The sequence below is a fragment of the Macaca nemestrina genome, chromosome 19, assembly GCF_043159975.1.
Source record: "Macaca nemestrina isolate mMacNem1 chromosome 19, mMacNem.hap1, whole genome shotgun sequence".
NCBI classification, from domain to species: Eukaryota; Metazoa; Chordata; class Mammalia; order Primates; family Cercopithecidae; genus Macaca; species Macaca nemestrina.
In genome coordinates, this window is record NC_092143.1 from 641,029 (window position 1) to 664,303 (window position 23,275).

General features: G+C 48.7%; 1 protein-coding gene and 1 long non-coding RNA gene across 6 annotated transcripts in view; one reads left to right on the forward strand and one right to left on the reverse strand.

Annotated features, from left to right (window-relative positions):
* LOC105489263 (heat shock factor binding protein 1 like 1) overlaps positions 1–23,275 on the reverse strand; it is a 41,285-nt gene that overhangs the window by 13,548 nt on the left and 4,462 nt on the right. The window contains exons 1-3 of one of the 5 annotated variants that reach the window (XM_011753976.3): positions 6,883–7,081; positions 5,062–5,128; positions 3,535–3,629 (exon numbers count right to left, since the gene is read on the reverse strand). In XM_011753976.3, coding sequence (XP_011752278.1) covers positions 3,535–3,629; positions 5,062–5,128; positions 6,883–6,933 — 213 coding nt within the window. In that variant the 5' untranslated portion in view covers positions 6,934–7,081. Of the gene's footprint in view, positions 1–3,534; positions 5,129–6,882; positions 7,082–20,250; positions 22,502–23,275 lie in introns of those variants that run through there. The other 4 variants (XM_071085801.1, XR_011617240.1, XR_011617241.1 and 1 more) reach the window with 4 other exon arrangements.
* Positions 16,379–20,127, forward strand: LOC139360116 (uncharacterized). Its single transcript, XR_011617252.1, has 2 exons — positions 16,379–17,972; positions 19,286–20,127. It is a non-coding gene; the product is annotated as an uncharacterized lncRNA (long non-coding RNA).

Below are 23,275 nucleotides of genomic sequence, written 5' to 3' on the forward strand. Positions count from 1 at the left end.
CGGAAGCACATGGTGCCTGCGGGGCACAGCAGTGGTGCACAGGCTCACTGCTGTCGGGAGATTGGTCGCTGTTGTGAAAACAGGAGGTTACTTACAGCATGAAGCACATTTTTTTCCATACACTACAAATGAGTGTGTGCTTTTTGGATTTAAAATTCAAATGCAAATCTCTAGTTTAATCTCCCATGTGCTGATTTTTGCATGTATAAAGGAGGAGAGTGTTAACACCATACCAGAGTGAGGGGCTAGGGAGAACATGTATGTGACCTCGAGTACCTGGCATGTAACAGACACTCAGTATTATACTCCGGATATTTCTCCAGAGCAGGTGAAACAGACGGCCAGGAAGCGCACAGAAAGACATCACTGCTTATTAAGGAAGTGCAAATCAAAACCACAGTGAGACGCCACTTCACACCCACGAGTGCGGCTAGATACAAAACGTAGATCACAATAAGCGTTTGCAAGGATGTGGAGAAATTGGAGCCCTCACACACTGCTGGTGGGAAAGTGATAACAGGCAGGTCGGTCATCAAAAAGTTAAACAGACTGGGTGCAGGTGTCTCAAGCCTGTAATCCCAGCACTTTGGAAGGCTGAGGCAGGCAGATTGCTTGAGCCCAGGAGTTCATGACCAGCCTGGGCAACCTGGTGAGATTCTGTCTCTACAAAAACTACAAAACAATTAGCTGGGCATGGTGGTACGTGCCTGTGGTCCTAGCTACTTGGGAGGCTGAGGCAGGAGGATCACTTAAACCCAGGAGGTCAAGGCTGCAGTGAGCCATAGTTGTGCCACTACACTCCAGCCTGGGCAACTCAGCAAGACCCTGTCTCAAAAAAAAGAAAAGATAAACATGGTGTTACCGTTTGACCCAGCAGTTTCATACCCAGGAGAATTGAACGCGTGTGTCCACACAGAAACTCGTACACAGAAGCCAAAATGTGGAAACCAAGTGTCCCTCTACAGATGAATGGTTAAGCAAAATGTCCATCCGTAGAACGGAATATTATTCGGTCATAAACAGAATGCAGTACTGACACGTGCTACAACGTGGGTGAACATTGAAATCATTAGGTTAAGTGAAAAGCCAGTTACTATATATTGTGCAATTCCATTTATACGGAATTTCTAGACTAGGCAAATCCATAGAGACAGTTGAGTGGTTGCTTAAGACTGGGAGTGGGGGGAAATAGGAGGGGACAGCTAATGGGCAGTTTCAGTTTTGACATAACGAAAACGTACTTGGGCAGAAACGTACAGGCAGAAAACGTGCCCTAAGACGGTGGTAATGGTACACTTCTGTCAATGGCATAATTGGTGGATGATGTGTGAGTTATGTCTCTTGTTGATAACAGCTTCATTGGCTGTTACCAGAAAAAGATAAAACAATTATATCCCACATTTGTAAGTTCATCGTGTATTTATTGTAAACGTGTTGCGTATTATATTAGTCTGCCCAGGACCTGCCATAACAAGCTTCAGATTGGGTGGTTTAAACAACACAGTTGTTGTCTGGAAGTCCCAGATCAAGGTGCCGGTCCGTGTGATTTCTGGGGAGGGCTCTCCTTGGCTTGCCGATAGCCGCCTTCTCTGGGGCAGGCACAGGGGGAGAGCAGGTGAGCCCCTGGTGTGTCTTCTCAGAAAGACGAATCCTGTTGGATGAGGACCCCACCCTCAGGACCCCGTAACCTTAATGACTTCTGTAGAGGCCCCATCTCCAAACACAGTCATGCTGCAGTTAGGTCTTCAGCTGTTCAGGGAGACATAGATGTTCAGTCTGTAACTCCCATCAGGTGTAGTAAGTATGTTCACCCTTGATTTTAATAACTTTCTCATTGGTGCTTTGTGGCTGCAGTGCAGTTGAAATCATGATTTTAACTCTGTATTTCAAGTTTGTCTCATTATGTACCTACTGTCTACCTTGCCCTGACCTAAGTGCTTTGCAAGCAGTTTTCTTAAATCCTTACAACCACCTACCAGGTAGATATTTTGCAGAGAAGAAAACCAAAGCTTAGATTTCCCCAGGTTACAGCCAGCAACAGAGGCTAAGAATTTGAAACCTACGCCTGCATGGCTGCCAAGCTTTGCCTTGTCTGTGGCACTGTGGTGCTTTAGTCAGGTTGGATTAACTGCCTTCTCTGTGGCACTGTGGTGCTTTAATCAAGTTGGATTAACTCGAGGCTCTCTGGGTACCTAGTGAATTCTATGTCCCATCTTCCCAGGATGGCTTCTAGGGAAAGTCCAGAAATTTCTTGTGGCAGCTAATGCAGGCGACAAGCCCCTAGGTACAGAATAACCAAGTCCCCTAGAGAAACTGGCAACGTGTACACAAAGAAGTAGACAAGAGTAGTGCAGCATTGTTTGGAAACAATACTAGTCAAATACAAAGTAAATCATCAGAGGACTGTTAGGCAGCAGTTAGTGACTGACCTAGAGCCACACGTGTCGACGTGAATCTCAGTACTGAACAAAAAAGCAAGGGGCAGAAGGCTACATAGAGTGTGGGGCCGCTGTCACACTGCTTTAAGACTTTCAGAACAAACGTCGGAAGGTTAAGATGCCAGTGTGTCTGCAGGAAACCTGGTTAGGCGTCTGGGGGAAGATTGCCTCTGCTCTGAGCTCACAGAGAAGGGATGAGGACTTCAGTCCCCCAGCAGAATCAGAGCGCTGCCATCTCTGCCCACCTGAACAGACCACATCCAAAAATTACAATGCAGGGTGAAGTCACGGCTCACCAGCTTTCTGACCTGGAGGTTCAGAGGGTCCCTGGGGAAGATCTGCCTGGGCACAGGTGGGAGGACCTGTTCTACGTGGGCGCTATTCTGAATCGTTTTTTCTATGTCGTTTTTACCAATGGCTTTAAACGTGCCTCTGATCCTAGCCTGCTTTTGTGGCGTGTTTACATTCAGCATCAGAAGCTGTGAGAATGCAGTGCCCTCATGAGGTTCCGGTTGCACTGGGTGGCCTGAGATGCCCTGCAGAGAAGGCACTTTGGGAGGCCGAGGCGGGTGGATCACCTGAGATCAGGAGTTCAAGACCAGCCTGGCCAACGTGGTAAAACTCCGTCTCTACTAAAAATACAAAAATTAGCTGGGTGTGGCCTGGCATGGTGGCTCACGCCTGTAATCCCAGCACTGGGAGGCCAAAGCAGGTAGATCACCCGAGGTTGGGAGTTTGAGATCAGCCTGGCCAACATAGTGAAACCCCGTCTGTACTAAAAATGCAAAAATTAGCTGGGTGTGGTGGCGCATGTCTGTCGTCCCAGCTACCTGGGAGGCTGAGGCAGGAGAACGGCTTGAACCCGGGAGGTGGAGGTTGCAGTGAGCCAAAGTCATGCCATTGCACTCCAGCCTGGGCGACAGAGCAAGACTCCACCTCAAAAAAAGAAAAGAGCATTTGGAAATTTATTCCTGGCAGTTTTCGGGCAGCACAGAGGCAGCAATTCCCATAGTGAACAAATACGGGATTGTATGTTTCAAGATGAAAGCAATCAAAAGATATGCAAAAGGTTGATATAGTTTCCCAATAACCTTACCATTTGTTGTTTAATAGAATTTTCAATGCCAGCTTGCACCATTAAGTCACTGACATTCTTCTGTAAGTCCTCGATGCGGTTTCCCATTTCTTCCAGTGCAGTGTTAAGGAGTTCTGTGTAGAGCCGTGGGGGCACAGCCAGGATGTCCTCAGAGACCCCGCCTCCCATGGCACCTGCCGTCACCGTGCTCATGCCAAAGCCACGGCAGATGCAACTTTTAAAACGAGGGAATCAACGACAGGCCTAGTGTCTGTGCAAATCAGCTTCTTTCCCTGAGTTTTCCTCAGTGTGTCCCTTTAACCTTTAAACCGTGAGCTTAGAAAACGTGGCTCCCTTTGCTTGGACATGGATTTGGGGACAGGAGATCGGTGTATTTTAGTCAAACTCTGGGTGTGTAAAAATAACTGTAATGGAAATTAACTCTCTTTTGTTTGTTCGTAGGGTCTTGCCCTGTCCCTAGGCTGGAGTGCAGTGGTGTGATCACAGCTCACTGCAGCCCTAAACTCCTGGGCTCAAGCGATCCTTCCGCCTCAGCCTGTTGAGTAGCTGGGACTATAGACTACCACCCAGCTGAAATTAACTCTTGAAAAAACTAACATTCATATGGTTTAATTTTATGTTTAAGACTCATTTTTGTTCTGTGGGAACCCATTTACAAAATCTAAAGTTGCAAGCACACAATATTGAAGGAATACATTTAGTTGTGTAGCATGAGCTCAAATTGGGCGAGTCTTGGGGCAGTTGTTACCCTCATCTAGATTTGCTCCAACTCCAAAAAAACATTCTATTCTCATTCTGTTTGATTTCATGTTTCTGAGACAAAACAGTTGATGAAGTTAAACGAAACCAAGCTTGGGAGAGCCGTATCTCGGATCCGGCCCTGGAGCCTTCAGTGTTATCCTCTGTGGGGTCTGATTCCGTCTGAGGGCCTGTGGTCTAGGGTGCACTGTCCGGGGGGACTGATAGAAGCCCCACTGGGAAGTGTTGCATGTTTGGGTTCTTGTCCTTTATACCTGCCGCACAAGACACCCTGTGTTGCCAGTCAAGCAGGAGGTGAAGCTTTTTTTAGAGTCTCGCTGTGTCACCCAGGCTGGAGTGCAGTGGTGCGATCTCGGCTCACTGCAGCCTCCACCTCCCGGGTTCCTGCCATTCTGCCTCAGCCTCCCAAGTAGCTGGGACTACAGGCGCCGCCACCACGCCCGGCTAATTTTTTTGTATTTTTAGTACAGACGGAGTTTCACCATGTTGGCCAGGATGGTCTCGATCTCCTGACCTCGTGATCTGCCCGCCTTGGCCTCCCCAAGTGCTGGGATTGCAGGCGTGAGCCACTGAGGCCGGAGGTAGAGCTTTGGCTGCAGGTGAGGGGTAATTAACACATCAGGAAGCCACCGTAAAAGCACAGAAGTAAATACTGGGAAATCCTGTAAGTAAACTATTACCTACTACTAGCAGACAACAAAAAGACACTCCATGACAATCTACCAGTCCGAAAGAGTCAAGGCATTTGTTAAAGGTAGAAAAGGATATTTCTGAGGTTTAATGTTGCAGTCAGAGCTTGAAAATGTTCCTGAAGTTCCTGAAATAGATTTTCTGCCTGAAAAATAAACCATAAGACAATTGAATAAATATTTACTATTGGCATATGACTTTTTTTTTTTTTTTTTTTTTTTTTTTTTGAGATGAGGTCTTGCTTTGTCGCCCAGGTTGGAGTGCAATGGTGCGATCTCAGCTCACTACAATCTCCGCCTCCTGGATTCAAGTGATTCTCCCACTTCAGCCTCCCTAGTAGCTGGGATTACAAGCGTGTGCCACCACGCCCAGCTGATTTTTGTATTTTTAGTAGAGACGGAGTTTCACCATGTTGGCCAGGCTGTTCTTGAACTCATGACCTCAGGTGATCTGCCTACTTTGACCTCCCAAAGTGCTGGGATCACAGGCATGAGCCACCACACCCGGCCCACGTATGACATTTTAAATATCATGGGATAAACGCTTCCATAAATCTGTTGACTTCAGACAAAGGTGCCAAGGGCTTTGGATTCAGAGGGAAAGTCTTTTTTTTTTTTGAGACGGAGTCTCGCTCTGTCGCACAGGCTGGAGTGCAGTGGCCGGATCTCCGCTCACTGCACGCTCCGCCCCCCGGGTTCCCGCCATTCTCCTGCCTCAGCCTCCCGAGTAGCTGGGACCACAGGCGCCGCCACCGCGCCCCTCTAGTTTTTTTTGTATTTTTAGTAGAGACGGGGTTTCACCGTGTTAACCAGGATGGTCTCATTTCCCCAATGGTCTCGGCCTCCCAAAGTGCTGGGATTACAGGCGTGAGCCGCCGCGCCCGGCCGGAAAGTCTTTTCAACAAGTAGCGCCGGAATCATGAGGGCCAGGTGCAGACTGGGCAGGGACCCGTCCCCCTCCTCACCCCACACACCATGAATGCAGGAGGATCACACCTTGGCCCAGAGCCAGACCATAAAGCATGCAGAGGAGGACGCAGGTGAAAATCTCGTGACCCTGCGCTCAAGAATTCTTCTAAAATTACTTACCAGGTTATACAGAAATATCACCATTGCTACTTAAAGCGTTTCCTGTTTATATACCGCTTTGTAGTTTACAGACTGGTGTCCCACACCATTCATGGTGTAATCCACTCCTCACACCCTGCGACTGTGTCCAGGGTGAGATGAGAACAGTGAGGCAGAGAAGCACAAAATTCTCCCAGCTGGGGGTTCAAGATCCCAGGGAGCCCCACGTACCATGGTGTGAATCTAGAATCCCGTGGACATAGGAAGAGGCCCCACCTCTGAACCATGCCAGGGCTTTCTACCCTCGTCAGGAAATTTACATGAGGGTTTGCACAACGCCCAACGCATTCCTGCAAATTCCAGCTCTCTTCCTCATAGCCAGTCTTCCTGTGGGCCTGGAACTCTTGGCAAGTAGGAAAGCCCGGGGGGCGGGAGGATTTCCGGGAAGAGGCCGGAGCCCTGGGCGCTGCGACACTCGTGGGTCGCCTCTGAAGGGGCCTTCGGGCACCCTTTGCCCCAGCTGTTTCCCCACCGACCCGACCTCAATGCCCCCCAGAACTGCAGGGCGCCCCCCAGGACCTCAGGACCCCCCAAGACCGCAGGGTCCCCCACGTCTTCAGCTCCCCCCGCGGGACCACGGGCCTCCCAGGCACTCAGGACTCCTCAGGACCACAGGACTGGTCAGGACCGCAGCCTCCCCAGGACCTCAGGGCCCCAGGAGGACCGCAGGGCACCCCCAGCACCGCAGGCTCCCCTACCAGGACCTCAAAACCCCCCAGAACTGCAGGGGCGCCCCCAGCCAGGGAGGAGCAGGAGTGGGGGAGGGGCTCACCGCATCCCGCAGCGCGCGCCCGCCGGGGGCTTCAGGGCCCCGCGCGTCCATGTGGACCGTGGGCCGGGAGCTTCAGGGGGGTCCCGTGGGCCGCGCGGACCCGGCGCGAGGTGGCGGCAGCTGAGCTCCGCGATTCCTGTGCAGGCCGCCGGGAGGCCTCGGGCGGAGCGCGCTGCGTTCCAGGGCGGAGGCGGAGGCGGAGCCGGGGCGGGGAGGCGGGCGCTGCACCTGCCGGGACTCAAGTCACTGAGGGGCCGCCTGGGAGGACTCGTCCGCGGCCTCAGGCTCCGCGCCTTCCCGAGCCGAACCGAACCGAACCGAGCCGAGCCGAGGCCCCGGGACGGCCTGGACCGAGCTGCGTTACTCAGGAGGGCCCGTGGGCGCCACCGGCACCCCCAAAACCCTCCGCACGGGCGATGCATGGGCCTCGGTCACCCCTGCTGCGTTTTTCAGAGACGGGGTTCGCTCTGTGGCCCAGGCTGGAGTGCAGGGGCGACCACGGCTCCCCGCAGCCTCGACTTCTCAGGCCCAAGCGATCCTCCTGCCTCGGCCTGCGCAGCAGCTGGGACCACGGGCGCGCGCCACCGGGTCCGGCTAATCTTTTTTATTTTTTGTAAAGACCGGATCTTACTATGTTGCCCAGGCTGGTCTCGAATTCCTGGGCTCAAGTGATCCTTCCGCCTCGGCCTCCCAAAGCGCTGGGACCGCCCGCCTGGGCCACCACGCCCGGCCTTCCCTGGCCTCTTTCACACCTGAGTTGTGGCTCATGAGTCACCTTGTGACCTCCTCTCCCCCGACAGTGTTTTAGGGTTACCGGTCTTGTTGCGGTGTCTATGCCCCTGTGCAGCGCTGTGGGAGCAGGGCTGTGTCTGGGTTACCCCAGCATCCCCAGGGCCCAGCCCAGTGACCACACCTGGAAGCGCTGGTGTCTAAATGTGCGGATAAATAAAACACAGCCACCCAGCCTCACCGCTGTGGAGTGACAGTCCCCGCCAGGTTACTTCAGGGCGGATATCTGTGGCCTGAACCCCAAAGGCCAGGCGGTGAGTCCAGGCCACGGTGCCCAGCGAGGAGCAGGTGTCCCCGAAAACCCAAACACCCCAGAGGGAATGTGAGAACCACCGCAGAGAGCAGGCCCATCACACAGACGGGCGCAGAGGCAGGAAATTAGCTCAAACGCAGCTTAGGGAAGGAAGCACGCCCATCTCTACTGCTGCCCTGCTGCCCACGAGTGCCCCATATGTGAGTTCTGATAAACTCACCAAGCTGGACTCCGCCCAGTCGTTCTTTGGTCTCTCGGCAACTCCTACTTTGGGGTAAGGTTTTAAATGTGATTCTCGGTTTTTCTCATTACAAGTGGTCATCAGGAAAACACAAACCAAAACCACAGTGAGCTCCCACTGCACCCCACCAGCGTGGCTAGAATCAGAGACAAACGTAAGTCCGAGAGGCGTGTGGGGATTGTGGCCCCGCACGCGGCTGGTGGGGCTGTGAGAGGCTGCAGTGCTGGGGAAAAGGTGGGTGGGTCCTCAAAAGTGAAGCAGTTTCCACAGGGCCCAGCCGCCTCACTCCAGGCATATACGGAGAGAAACGACTCACAAATGCACCCATTCTACTGCAGCGTCGGTAATGCTCAACAGGCGGAAACCACCCAAATGTCCACCCCCTGGTAAGTGAGTAACAAGATGCAGGTGATAGAATATTCCTCAGCCACACAAAGGAGTGAGGCGCTGACGCATGCTATGAAGTGGGTGGGCCTTGGGGACAATGCTGGGTGGCAGAGGCCAGGCGTGAAGACCCTGCGTGGTAAGTGCATGTGCTGGTGAGTTGACTGCTGTTGGTGAGGCTACAAGGACGAGGGAGAGACTTAGGAGGTCCGGGTTTCTTTGTAGGGGGTCAAAAATGTTCTACAATTAGATCGTAAGAACGTTGCACAACCCTGTGAATATACTCAAAACTGTTCAATTAGGCCCTTTAAATGGGTGGATTTTGTGGTATGTGAATTATATTTCAATGAAGCTGTTAAAATAATTTTTTAAAAGCATGACCGTTTTGCCACTTTTTGTGTCCTTTTAGCACCCTCCTCTTTTTTCTGTCTCCGAGAGAGGCTGAGATACAAATGCAGTTGTAGGGGCCAGTGTGGACGGTTGAGAAAGACATGGTGTGGTGGAAAGTGGCTGCTGTGCTGCGGCTCCCGGCCCTCCCCCCGGACCATTCAGGCCTAAGGAATCCTGCCCGGCGGCTTCTGGCTTCTCAGGGAAGCCAGCGTGAGTGGGTGCTGAGGAGGAGGAGGGGCCAGAAGATGCCACAGTGCAGGGTGGACGGCCTGCACCCAGGAAAGCCTGCCTGGCATGGGGGGCAAGGAGTATAAGCTGGTGGTGTTTCCATCAGAAACACACCTCAGTGTCAAGAACCAGAAGTCGCTCAAACTAACTCAAGGGAAAAACAGGAAATGACTCCTGTGGAGAGGAGGCGGACACAGGGGCTGGCGTCAGCCCCTCCGGGCTCTTCAGAGGGTGCTCATCTCTGGAGGCGGGAGGAGCTGGGCATGGTGCCCCACGGCAGGGCCACAACAAGGTTCCTCATCAGCCCACAGGCAACTTTCCTAACCACAAACAACTAAACGAGCAGGGAGCCAGTCAGACTGCCCTCCTTCCTCCCTTCCAGAAAGTTCTAGAACGCCCACCCTTCTCTTACTCTGCAGGCACTGAGCTCGAGGCGAGGCCGGAAGCTTTACTCCCCAGACAGCCCAGCATCAAGCTCATGGCTTCAGGGTACGGCTCTCTCGCGGTGGGGGCAGGCGCAGACCCAAGGGCTTTCAGCGTCTCCAGGGCGGGGCTGCTGCTCCTCCCTTGTTCAGGCAGAGCAGGGGCCACAGAGCTCTCGACAGCACTGAGCTCACCAGTGATAAAGCACTTCGGACATCCGTGAAGGCAGACTGGCGTCGGGACTGTGAGAGCTTGTGGGCACCCCGTGGAGCCGGTCATCTTCAGGTGTTGACTGGCTGACCCTGGGTGCAGGTTCAAGCTGGGCACCCTCTCCTCACGGGCTGTGCTTTCCTAACCAGACAGCTAAACGAGCTGGGAGCCCCACCGGCCCACAGGAGCCTGGAACTGGCCGTGCAGAAGACGAGATGAGCCTGCCTCTGACCTGGGAACGCCTCTCCTCTCCAGCCGGCATCGGCCAGTCCCTCCGGCCCGGGCTGCTCTTTCAGGTCAGGCTTCTGGGACAGCGCGAGTAGGAACACCCAGCATTGCTGCACACAGCAGCCCCAGGCCCCACCAAGATAGGCCAGGTGGTCTGGTCTGGGAGATGACAGGACTGCCTTTCTTTTTTATGAGATTGGGTCTTGCTGTGTCACCCAGGCTGGAGTGCAGTGGTGCAATCATAGCTCACTGTAGCCTTGCACTGGGCTCAAGGGATCCTCCTGCCTCAGCCTCCTGAGTCGGTGGGACTACGGAGGCACACCACAATGCCCGGCTACTATTTTTTATATTTTTCTAGAGATAGGGATCTCCCTATGATGCCAGGGCTGGTCTCAAACTCCTGAGCTCAAGTGATCCTCCCACCTCGGCCCCCAAAGCGCTGGTCTTACAGGCATGAGGCCACACTGACTAAGGACTGGCTTTCGAACAAAGCTCTTCAGCTGGATCTGATGGAGACAACACAGGACCACCCTTCAGGAAGCAAAGCTTCAAGAAGCCTGGTATGCCCCCCTAAGAAAGGAGTAGGGGTCCCACAGAGGGGTCCAGGATCCCTTGCTGAACTGGGAAAACTGAAGGTTCGGGCTGGAGGTGGCCATGAGGTGGGGATCATGGCAGTAAGCAAGGGGAGAACCCGCAGGATGGCAAGTCGCTGCACGAGAGGCATTTCTAAGGCAGATGCTGGAGGTGGAGCCATTGGAGGAGGCGGCAAAGTCCTCCATGTGGCCGGGGAAAGAGGTGGTTGGGCCAGGACAAAGTTCACTGCAGTAAGGGGGTCAAGATCCAGGTGGTTAAAACAGCACATCTCAGGCTCTCCAGCCACAGCACCTAACCACGGTGGGAGCGTGTGAAAATACACTCCTGGCGCCTCCAGAATCTACTCACGGCACTCGCCAGAGCTGAGGAGTCTGCATTTCCAGGAGCTCGGCACACAACGTCTGTGCATGCCAACGAGCCTTCACAGTTCTGGGCCTGCGTGGAAGTCAGTGCAATGCTGGCAGGGCTCGGAGGAGAGAAAGGAAGGCTTAGCCTTGTGTGGGCTGTGGGGGTGCCACAAAGCTCCCAGGGGCTCCGAGATGGTCAGGAGAGAGAGGAAGGTGTGTTCTGTGTGCCCAGGGCAGGAAAGGGTTCACAGAGGGAAATGTCTAAATGCCATTGCCAGAAGAAGAACTGATGCTATTTCCCATGTTCTCATTAAACCCAGACAACAACCCACATACGGCAAATGTCGCTATCCACTTGACACATGCAGGATGGGGTTTGGAATTCAAACGCACTGACTCTCAGTTGTGTTGTCTGAGGTCACTGGACAGTGTCAGGAGCAGGGGGGCTGCCAGGGGATCCAGGGCCAGCATGGAGGGGCCGCCATCTTCCCTGTCCTGGCCAGCCCCAAGGACCAGCAGAAGATACAAGCAGGACAGAGGCCACTGCCACCCGGGCCCCACTCTGCCACCCCTCCCTCGTTCTGTCTGTGGTGTGTGAAGGTGCCTGGGAGCCTTCGTTCTTAAAGGTCTGTGGGAGGCCAGGAATCTGGGCCTGAGGTGGACCCACACAGGAAAAAGTGGAGAGGCAGTAGAAAAAAACATAGGAGAAAAACTTCATGACACTGGATTTGACAATGAGTTTTTGAATATGGCACCAAAAGTACAGGCAACAAAAAAATTAGACAAATTGGACTTCCTGAAAATTAAAAACTTTTGTGCATCAAAGGACACTATCAATAGAGTGAAAAGTGTAATCCCAGCACTTTGGGAGGCTGAAGCAGGCAGATCACCTGAGGTCAGGAGTTCGAGACCAGCCTGGCCAACATGGTGAGACTCCGTCTCTAAAAATACAAAAATTAGCCAGACGTGGTGGTGGACACCTGTAATCCCAGCTACTCAGGAGGCTGAGGCAGGAGAATCACTTGAACCTGGGAGGCAGAGGCTGCAGTGAGCCGAGATCATGCCACTGTACTCCAACCTGGGCAACAGAGTGAGACTCTGTCTCAAAAAAAAACCCAAAAAACAAAAGCCAAACAACAACAACAACAACAACAACAACAAAATAGAGTGAGAAGATAATCCACAGAATGGGGAAGATACCGTAGATTATGTATCTGATGCGGAATTGATGTCCAGGATATATAAAGAACTCCTGCAATCTAGCAACAAGACAAACAAGCAACCTGATTCAAAAATGGGGGAAGACAAAGCAATCTACAGATTTGATGCTATTTCTCTCAAACTATCAATGTTATTTTCACAGAATTAGGAAAAAACTACTTTAAAATTCATGTGGAACCAAGAAGAGCCGGAATGGAAAAAGCAAACCTAAGCAAAAAGGACAAAGCTAGGGGCACCACATTACCCAACTTCAAACTACACTACAAGGCTACAGTAACCAAAACAGCACAGTACTTGTACAAAAATAGGCACAAATCAATGGAACAGAATAGAGAACCCAGAAATAAAGCTGCACATCTAGAACTAACTGATCTTCGACAAAGTCAACAAAAATAAGCAATTGGAAAAGGACTCCCTTATTCAACAAATGGTGCTGGAATAGCTGGCATGCCATTTGCAAAGAATTAAACTGGACCCCTACCTCTCACCACATATAAAAATTAACTCAAGATGGATTAAAGATTTAACTGTAAGACCTCAAGTTATAAAAACTCTAGAACAAACCTAGGAAATAGTTTTCTGGACATTGGCCTAGGCAAAGAATTTATGACTGAGTCCTCAAAAGCGATTGCAACAAAACCAAAAATTGACATCTGGGACCTGCTTAAACTAAAAAGCTTTTGTACAGCAAAATAAACTATCAACAGAGTAAACAGACAACCTACATAATGGAAGAAAATATTTATAAACTATGTGTCCAACGAAGGACCAATATCCAGAATCCATAAGGAACCCAAAATCAACAAGAAAAAAAAAAAACTTCATTAAAGGACAAAAGACATTGAACAGACACTTCTCAAAAGAAGATACACAAGCAGCCAACAAGCATGAAAAAATGCTCAACATTGGAGAAATACAAATCAAAACCACAGTGAGGCACGAACAGATGTTGGTGAGGCTACAGAGAAAAAAGGAAACACTTATACATTGTTGGTGGGAAAGTAAATTAGTTCAGCCACTGTGGAAAGCAGTTTGGAGATTTCTCAAAGAACTAAAAATAGAACTACAATTCAACCCAGGAATCCCATTACTGGGTATATACCCAAAGGAAAATAAATTGTTTTACCAAACAGACACCTGCACTTGTATGTTTATTGAAGCTCTAGTCACGACGGTAGAGACATGAAAACTCTCCAGGGTCCATCAACAGATGATTGGATAAAGCAAATGTGGTACATACACACCACGGAATACCATGAGCCATAAAAAAAGAACGAAATCATGTCCTTTGCAGCCACATGGGTGCAGCTGAAGGCCATTATCTAAGCAAATTAACATAGGAACAGAAAACCAAATACCACATGTTCTCACTTTTAAGTAAGAACTGCATCTTGGGTACACATGGACATAAAGATGGGAGCAACAGACACTGGGACTCCAAAAGGAGGGAGGGCTGAAAAGCTTTCTTCTTCTTCTTCCTTTTTTTTTTCTTGAGACGGAGTCTCGCTCTGTCACCCAGGCTGGAGTGCAGTGGCGCGATCTCGGCTCACTGCAAGCTCGGCCTCCCGGGTTCACACCATTCTCCTGCCTCAGCCTCCCGAGTAGCTGGGACTATAGGCACCCACCACCACGCCTGGCTAATTTTTTGTATTTTCAGTACAGATGGGGTTTCACTGTGTTAGCCAGGAGGGTCTCGATCTCCTCACCTCATGATCCACCCGTCTAGGCCTCCCAAAGTGCTGGGATTACAGGTGTGAGCCACCGCACCTGGCCTTTTTTTTTTTTTTTTTTTTTTTTTTGAGGCAAAGTCTCACTCTGTCACCCCAGCTGGAGTGCAATGGCGCGATCTCGGCTCACTGCAACCTCCACTTCCTGGGTTCAAGCAGTTCTCCTGCCTCAGCCTCCCAAGTAACTGGGATTACAGGTGCCCGCCACCACACCCAGCTAATTTTTTTTTTTTTTTTTAGACAAAGTTTTGCTCTTGTTGCCCAGGCTAGAGTGCAATGGTGCAATCTTGGCTCACTGAAACCTCTGCCTCCCAGGTTCAAGTGATTCTCCTGCCTCAGCCTCCCAAGTAACTGGGATTATAGACATGCACCACCAAGCCTGGCTGATTTTGTACTTTTAGTAGAGACACGGTTTCTCCGTGTTGGTCAGGGTGATCTCAAACTTCTGACATCAGGTGATCCACCTGCCTTGGCCTCCCAAGGTGCTGGGATTACAGGTGTGAGCCACCAGGCCTGGCCTAAAAGGCTTTATTTTGGGTTCTATGCTCACTCCAAACCTCAGCATCATGCAACATACCCTTGTAACAAACCTGAACATGTACCCCAGGAATCTGAAATTTAGATTTAAACTTAAAATAATGGGGAAAGGATCTGAAAAGACATTTCTTCAGAGAAGATATGAGAATGTCTAGTCAGTACATGAAAAGACGCTTAATGTCACTAGTCATTCGGGAGACGCAGCTCAAAACCACAAGCCATAGCAAGGCACCACCTGTTATGGTTTAGACGTGTCCCCCAAAGTAGGTGTGCTGGAAACCTTCCCCAGGGCAACAGTATTCAGAGGTGTGACCCCAAAGAAGTGACTAATAAGGGCTCTGTCTCCCCTCTGTCTCTCTCTCCTCTCTCACACGTACACACTCTCTTGCCCTTCTGCCTTCCGCCATGGGATGACACAGCACAATGGCCCTCGCCAGAAACCAACCACTGCATCTCGGACTTTCCAGCCTCTAGAAGTGTAAAAAAATACATCTCTGTTCTTCATAAATTACTCAGCCTTGGGTCTTCTGTTACAGCAGCACAAAATGAATGAAGACACTACTTCACACCCACTAGGATGTCTAGAATCAAAGACAGACAACAACAAGTGCTGACGGGGATGTGGAGAAATTAGAACCCTCATACACTGCTGGTGGGAATGTAAAATGATATAGTGACTATGGAAAACCAGTCTGGCAGTTCCCCAAAAACTTAAACATAGAATTACCACATGATCTAGCAATCTCACTTCTGGATACATACCCAAAATGGAAAGCAGGGTCTTGAACAGACATTTGCACACCCGTGTTCAAGGCAGCATTGCTCACAATTCCCCAAAGGTAGAAGCAACACAAGTGTTCCCTGATTGTCAGTGGAGGGATAAACAGAATATGGCGTGCATGTTACCGGATGGTGCCGTGCAGTTCCAGGCTCTTGGTGTCCTGAACAAAGAATTGGACGTGACACACACAAATAGCAAACAGCAAAGGTTTATTCAGCACAGTATGACACTCTCAATGAGGGGAGCGTGGGTTGACCTCTGCGAAATGAGATCAGCACCAGTTTGGTGTATTTTGCGCTTTCTTTTATATGGTTTTGTTTTTTTTTTCTTCTCTTCCCAAGGCTGCCTAATCTCTAGCCAGCGCCTGCCTTTTGATTGATACGGAGGTTGCTTACTTTGGCTCTTGTGTGCTTGCATGTTGCCTCCATCCCATAATTTTAAATACATGCATGAAAAGAAGTCCATATGTATGAGTTCCAATGAGCTGATTATCATACGAGGTCATATTAAGGATACTTTTTCTCTCTAATGCATATGCCCATCTCTGAGGGGCTCCCGTGACAGGTTTGGTCCAGATGTAGCCAGCTATGGAGGCTTCGTGCTTTTTTTTTTTTTTGAGACGGAGTCTTGGTCTGTGGCCCAGGCTGGGGTGCAGTGGCGCGATCTCGGCTCATTGCAAGCTCCGCCTCCCGGGTTTATGCCATTCTCCTGGCTCAGCCTCCCGAGTAGCTGGGATTACAGGCGCCGCGACCTCCCCCAGCTAGTTTTTTGTATTTTTAGTAGAGACGGGGTTTCACCGTGTTAGCCAGGATGGTCTCGATCTCCTGACCTCGTGATCCGCCCGTCTCGGCCTCCCAAAGTGCTGGGATTACAGGCTTGAGCCACCGCGCCCGGCCAACTTCTTGCTTTTTTAATCTCACTCTTGTTTTGGTTGCTCAGCTTCTGCTTATCTTGCTTCTCACTCACTCGCGCCTTACCTTGCATCTGTGTCTACTCACCCCACCCTGTGTTCGACCTCCAATTCCCTGTGCTATTTTCTTGCCTCATATGCACACAATGATATATTATTTTTATTTATTTATTTATTTATTATTTATTTATTTATTTATTTATTTATTTTTATTTTTTTTTTTGAGACGGAGTCTTGCTGTGTCACCCAGGCTGGAGTGCAATGGCCAGATCTCGGCTCACTGCAAGCTCCGCCTCCCGGGTTCACGCCATTCTCCTGCCTCAGCCTCCCGAGTAGCTGGGACTACAGGCACCCGCCACCTCGCCCGGCTAGTTTTTTTTTGTATTTTTTAGTAGAGACGGGGTTTCACCATGTTAGCCAGGATGGTCTCGATCTCCTGACCTCGTGATCCGCCCGTCTCGGCCTCCCAAAGTGCTGGGATTACAGGCTTGAGCCACTGCGCCCGGCCTATTTATTTATTTTTGAGACGGAGTCTCGCTCTGTCACCCAGGCTGGAGTGCAGTGGCCGAATATCAGCTCACTGCAAGCTCCGCCTCCCGGGTTCACGCCATTCTCCTGCTCAGCCTCCGGAGTAGCTGGTACTACAGGCGCCGCCACCACCACGTCCGGCTAATTTTTTGTATTTTTAGTAGAGACAGGGTTTCACCATGTTAGCCAGGATGGTTTCGATCTCCTGACCTCGTGATCTGCCCGCCTTGGCCTCCCAAAGTGCTGGGATTACAGGCGTGAGCCACTGCGACCAGCCCACAGTGACATATTATTAAGCCTTCAAACGGAAGGAAATTCTGGTATATGTTATGACATGGTTTAACCTTGAAGACATTATGTTGAGTAAAATATGTCAGTTATGAAAGGACAAATATTGTCTGATTCCACTTATATGATGTCCCTAAAGTCAAAATCAGAGACTAGCCTGTGCAACATAGTGAGACCCCGTCTCTACCAACAACAAACAACAACAACAACAAATTACAGCCTGTCGCTCTAGCTACTTAGGAGGCAGAGGCTGGAGGATTGCTTGAGCCCAGGAGTTCAAAGATGCAGTGAATTATAATCGCACCACTGCAGTCCAGCCTGGGTGACAGAGCAAGACCCTGTCTCTAAAACAAAAACAAAAAACACAGGAAGTAGAATGCCGGCTGCCAGCCTAGGTATGGGGGTAGGGTGGGGAGTTGGTGTTTAATGGGGCATTCACCGAACTTCAGTTTGGGAAAATGAAAACTACCTGGAGATGGTGATGGTGATGTTGCACAGCAATGTGAATGTACCTAATGCCACAAAACCACAGACTGAAAATAGTTAAAATGGTAAATTTCACATTGTGTATATTTAACCACAATAATTGTTTTTTGAAGTACATCTTCCCAGCTTCAATTCCTAGGCTAAGGCTGGGCACGGTGGCTCACGTCTGTAATCCCAGCACTTTGGGGGCTGGGACAGGAAGATCGCTGGAGCCCAGGAGTGCAGAGGCTGTAGTGAGCCGTGATCTTCCCACTGCACTCCAGCTGGTACTCCAGGCCTTGTCTCATAAATAAATAATCAAAGACCCTAGGCTAAGAATTCCAGGTCCTGGAAAACCCTTGATTTTCTTTCCCTCTCCCATTGTATTTTTTAGCATACGTTTGATCTTTCTCAACCAAGATCTCTTTGGTCCAATGGAAACCTACTCGGAAGCTCTGATAACCCTGAGATCCCAACCTCTGCTGGAGAAACAAGACCTGCCATTCCACACCTAGCACCTGGCTGTTTTTTCATCTACTATACCTGGTTAGGGATCAAATTATTAGTCCTGTCTGTGTGGAAGACAAATCCATTGATATGGAAGTGAGAATCAAGAAACTCAGTTTGTGCCAGCCACGGTGGCTCATGCCTGTAATCCCAGTACTTTGGGAGGCTGAGGCAAGTGGACTGCTTGACCTCAGGAGTTCAAGGGCAGCCTGGGCAACATGGTGAAACCCTGTCTCTAAATAAAAAAAATTAACTGGGCATGGTTGCAGCCTTCGGAGCTGAGGTATGAGAATCTCTTGAACCTGGAAGGCGCAGGTTGCCGTGAGCTGAGATCGCACCACTGCACTCTAGCCTGGAAGACAAAGCAAGAGAAAGAAATGAAAAGAAAAGAGAGAAGAAAGAAGAAAGAGAAAGAAAGAAGGAAGGAAGGAAGGAAGGAGAAAGAAAGAAAAAGAAAGAAAGAAAAGAAAGAAAGAAAGAAAGAAAGAAAGAAAGAGAAAGAAAAGGAAAGAAAGAAAGAAAGAAGGAAGGGAAAAAGAAAGGAAGGAAGGAAGGGGAAAGGAAGGAAGGAGAGAAAGAAAGAGAAAGAAGAAAGGAAGGGAAAAAGAAAGAAGGAAAAGAAAGAAAGAAAGAGAAAAACTAACTCAGTTTGTTACGAATATTAAATTTCAGGAACTAGGCTTAAGGGAAAAAATCCTGTAGTACGACAGATTGAGTTTGTTGGATTGCAATCTTTGTTTTCATTGCATAGAATACAAGTTTAATAAAAACAAAAGTAAAATATATTTGTAAGACATTGTCCATCAATATTTAGACAGTTGTCCTGTGTTTAAGAATGATTTTTTTTTTGAGCTGGAGTCTTGCTCTGTTGCCCAGGCTGGAGTATAGTGGTACAATCTTGGCTCACTACAACCTCTGCCTCCCAGGTTCAAGCTATCCTCCTGCCTTTGCTTCCCGAGTAGCTGGGACTACAGACACCCACCACCATGCCTGGCTAATTTTTGTAGTTTTAGTAGAGACAGGGTTTTGCCACGCTACCAGGCTGGTCTCGAACTCCCGACCTCAAGTGATCCACCTGCCTCGGTCTCTCAGAGTGCTGGGATTACAGGAATGAGCCACCGTGCCTGGCCCCCGCTATGTTTAAGAATGATTTCTATCTAAAAAAGACTTATTTGAAGAGTCTTCCTTTCACACTTTGATGATGATTAATAAATATCAAGAATACAAGTATATATTACCAAGTTTATTTTCTAGCTTTCTCAATTTCTCTAAACCCTCTAATTCTGTTGATGGAATAATCTCAATTCTCACTTTTGAAAATTACGAATCAATCTTGTCTATCCCTTATTTAGAAGCTGGAGACCAACCCTAACAATAAGGTGGCCAGGCCAGTGAGACAGCTCCCATCTGCAGCTGGAGGCACTGAAGCCAGAGGACCACGCCTGCTCTGCTCAAACTCTGCAATGCCGATGTGGATGGCGGGTCTTCAAAGTGGTCTCCTCTGCCTTAGGAACACAGCAAGAAAATGACGTGCATTCTTGATTTCACAGCTACTGGAGGAGTCATCGGCCAGATCGGCCGAGCAGTTGTTTCTTTTTGACCCGATAAAATTATTTTTAGAATAGCTCTCTGTTTTCCTGCTCATGTTTGGCTTAGGATAAATATAGAAATTGTGCCTTCCTCAGCGTATGCCACCTGGGTGGCGCATGAACTGACAAAAGAGAAACTGCTGAGCACTAGCCCAGGATGAATAATTGACCACAGGAATCTAAATATTCAAGAATATTAATGTGTATTCTGAAGTTATAGAAATTAGCCAGTGTTTCCCTGGTGTGAGGACAGACAATTGGGAAGAAAACAGTCTGGGTAAGACTGAAATAGCTGATTACGAGAGCAAAGATGCCGACCACAAGAGCAGAATGTAGATATGAAACAAAGCTTTAAATTAGAAAACCAGTTTTATTTTGGATAGTTGAAAACATCCCAGTTCAACCAAGTGTAGGATGCAGCTGTCTTTTATGAAGTATGAGTGCCCATGGAGGTGCCCAGATGCCCCTCGAATCCAGTGTGAATGGCCTTGTTACTAAGGCCTTAAATCTAAGATGCTGCTGATTTTAGGGTGCACTGTTATTTCCAAGAAAGGGAGAAATGCTGCCAATTAAACTGTTCAGTTTTTATTTTGTACTCGTTAAAAGAGTTCTTTTATAGTTATTGATGCTGGTTGATGGATACATGCATTTCATTGTGTTACTCTCTTTTGTGTTTCAAAAGTTTTATTTAAAAATTATATAAAAGGAGTTCTTTTGGGTATAGAGTTGGGTATACAGATCTGAGTAGAGACTGTTGCCCCTTTCTTTTTTTGAGACAGGGTCTTGCTTTGCTGCCCAGGCTGGAGTGTGATGGCACAATCACGACTCACTGCAGCCTTGACCTCCTGGGCTGAGGTGATCCTCCCACCTCAGACCCCTGAGTAGCTGGGACTACAGATGCACACCACTGTACCCCATTAATTTTTGTATTTTTAGTAGAGATGGGGTCTCACTATGTTGACCGGGCTGGTCTTGAATTCCTAGGCTCAAGAGATCCACCCACCTGAGCCTCCCAAAGTCTTGGGATTATAGGCGTGAGCCACTGCACCTGGCCTGCTCTGTTTTATTTATTCTAAAATAATTGCAATATTTTCATAAGTTTAATTTTCCTTGTTAATGCAATATCAACCATTTTCTAATCCCATTATTTACTATGCAATTCTGGTCCTGTTTGAGTAAATGGTCTTTCCAAGAAGTCATGATTGTGGGTAATGAGGACCTCCTGTACTGTGTAGCTTTTGTGGGTGTGTGAATTTTAAAATAGTGGCTCTCAAATATGGCTACACATCAGAACTTCTGGGGAAGGCTTAAAAGGCCTCCCTGACTGGCACAGTCCCCTTTATCAGTGCTCTGCGGGTGGGCCTGGGCACTTCACCATTTGTGGTTTTAAGGCTGCCCAGAGGTTTCAGTGTGTGACCAAGTGGCTTAAGCTGTGGGATATAGCTTTACACCCGTGGTAGGGAGGGCAGCACAATGGAGGTATTTTACACCAGAAAAGTCCTGGCTCCTCCCACTGTCCTTTGTGGCATTGCTGTCATTCACGTCCACAAGCTGTAATCACCCAGTACATTGTTACTTTATGACTTTAAACGGTTGTCTTTAGATCAATTAAGAATAACGAGGTGGTTCACGCCTGTAATCCCAGCACTCTGGGAGACTGAGACGGGTGGATTACCTGAGGTCAGGAGTTCGAGAGCAGCCTGGTCAACAAAATCCCGTCTCTACTAAAAATACAAAAAATAAGCTGGGTGTGGTGGCAAGCGCTTGTAATCCCAGCTACTCAGGAAGCTGAGGCAGAATTGCTTGAACCCGGGAGGCGGCGGTTGCAGTGAGCCGAGATCGCGCCATTGCACTCCAGCCTGGGCAACAAGAGCAAAACTCTGTCTCAAAAAATAATAATAATAATAATAATAAGGAAAACAAGAGACATTAATTCTCATTTATTCTGCCTCTGATGCTTTTCCTTTCCTGATGTAGATCTAAGCTTCTGACCTGTATCATCTTCCTTGTCTCTTCTCTAACATTTCTCACAGGGCAGGTCTACTGGCAATACATTCCTTCAGTTTTTGTTTTTCTGAGAAAGTATTTATTTTTCCTGCACCTTAAGGATACTTTTGCTATATAGAATTCTAGGTGGGCAGAGTTTTTGTTTTTTCAATTGCAACACTTTAAAGATTTCACCCCACCCTTTTCTTATCTGCATGATTTCTAACAAGAAGTCTACTGTCATTTTTATTCATATTCCTCTTGTTAACTTAAAAAATCACACAACACTGCATTTAGAAAAGGAGACTATTTCTTAAACAACTTGCAAGGTGGACATCCCACAAGACCAGACACAGCCCTTCAGAGGAGAGGATGGGGCAGGAGTTTTATGCTGACTGGGTTGGCTAAACTTACTTATTCAACAGGTTACAGGAGGAGCTATGAATATTCATGAAGGCAGTTCTGCCGTATGTATCATATAACACGTGTTCACTTTGTGGTGGAGATGTAACATTTAAATGTATTATAGTTAGGCCCTATACATCAAAAGGTCTTTCTAAGACCCAAAGGCACTTGGTGCACAGACTTGTAAACCAGCCAGGACCAGCCATGGTCAGTGGTCTCTTACCAGGAGAGTTACTGAAATCTGTCTCTTGTCTAGTCAGAGGTGTAGCTGTGGCTGGTGGATGGGGGTTCAGTCAGGCAGGTTTATTCAGTTTGAATGTGACAAGCCTAGGTGTGGTTTTTGTTTTTGTTTCGCTTTATGTTTTTCGTTATTTGTTCTGATGGATGTTCTGTATGTTTCCCGGATGTATGGTTTGGTGTCTGTCATTAATTTGGGGACATTCACACCATTCCACCATTTCTCCTGCCCCTTCTTCTCTTTCCTCCTTCTGATTCTCCCATTGTGCCAGTCATATCCTTTGATGTTGTTCTTGGATGGTGTCTTCTGTTGGTGTATTAGGCTGTTCTTGCATTGCTATAAAGAAATACCTGAGACAGAATAATTTATAAAGAGATTTGATTGGCTCACAGTTCTTGCAGGCCATACCAGCATGGCACCAGCAACTGCTCAGCTTCTTGGAGGCATCAGGGAACTTTTACTCATGGCGGAAGGCAAAGTGGGAGCAGGCATTTCACAGGGTGAAAGCAGGAGCAAGAGAGAGAGTGGGGGGTGGGTAGGTGCCACACACTTTAAAAAAAAACAGGGTGGGCACGGTGGCTCATGCCTATAATTGCAGCACTTTGGGAGGCCGAGGTGGGTGGATCATGAGGTAAGGAGTTTGAGACCAGCCTGGTCAACATGGTGAAACCCTATCTCTACTAAAAATACAATAAATTAGCTGGGCATAGTGGCGCACGCCTGTAATCCCAGCTACTTGGGAGACTGAGGCACAAGAATCACTTAAACCCAGGAGGCGGAGGTTGCAGTAAGATGAGACTATACCACTGCACTCCAGTTGGAGTAATAGAACGAGACTCCATCTCAAAACAAAAACAAAAACAAAAAACAGTTCTCACATGAACTCAGAGTGAGAGCTTACTCATCACCAAGAGACTGAAGGGATGGCACAAGCCATTCATGAGGGACCCGCCCCCATGATGCAAACACCCCCTGCCAAGCCCCACCTCCAGAACTGATGATTATAACTCAACATGAGATTGGTGGGGACACACGCTCAAACTAGATCAGTTGATTTTTTTTTCCATCCCCTTTTCTCCTTGCATTTCAGTTTGGGAAGCTTCTGTTGATTTACCTTCATATTC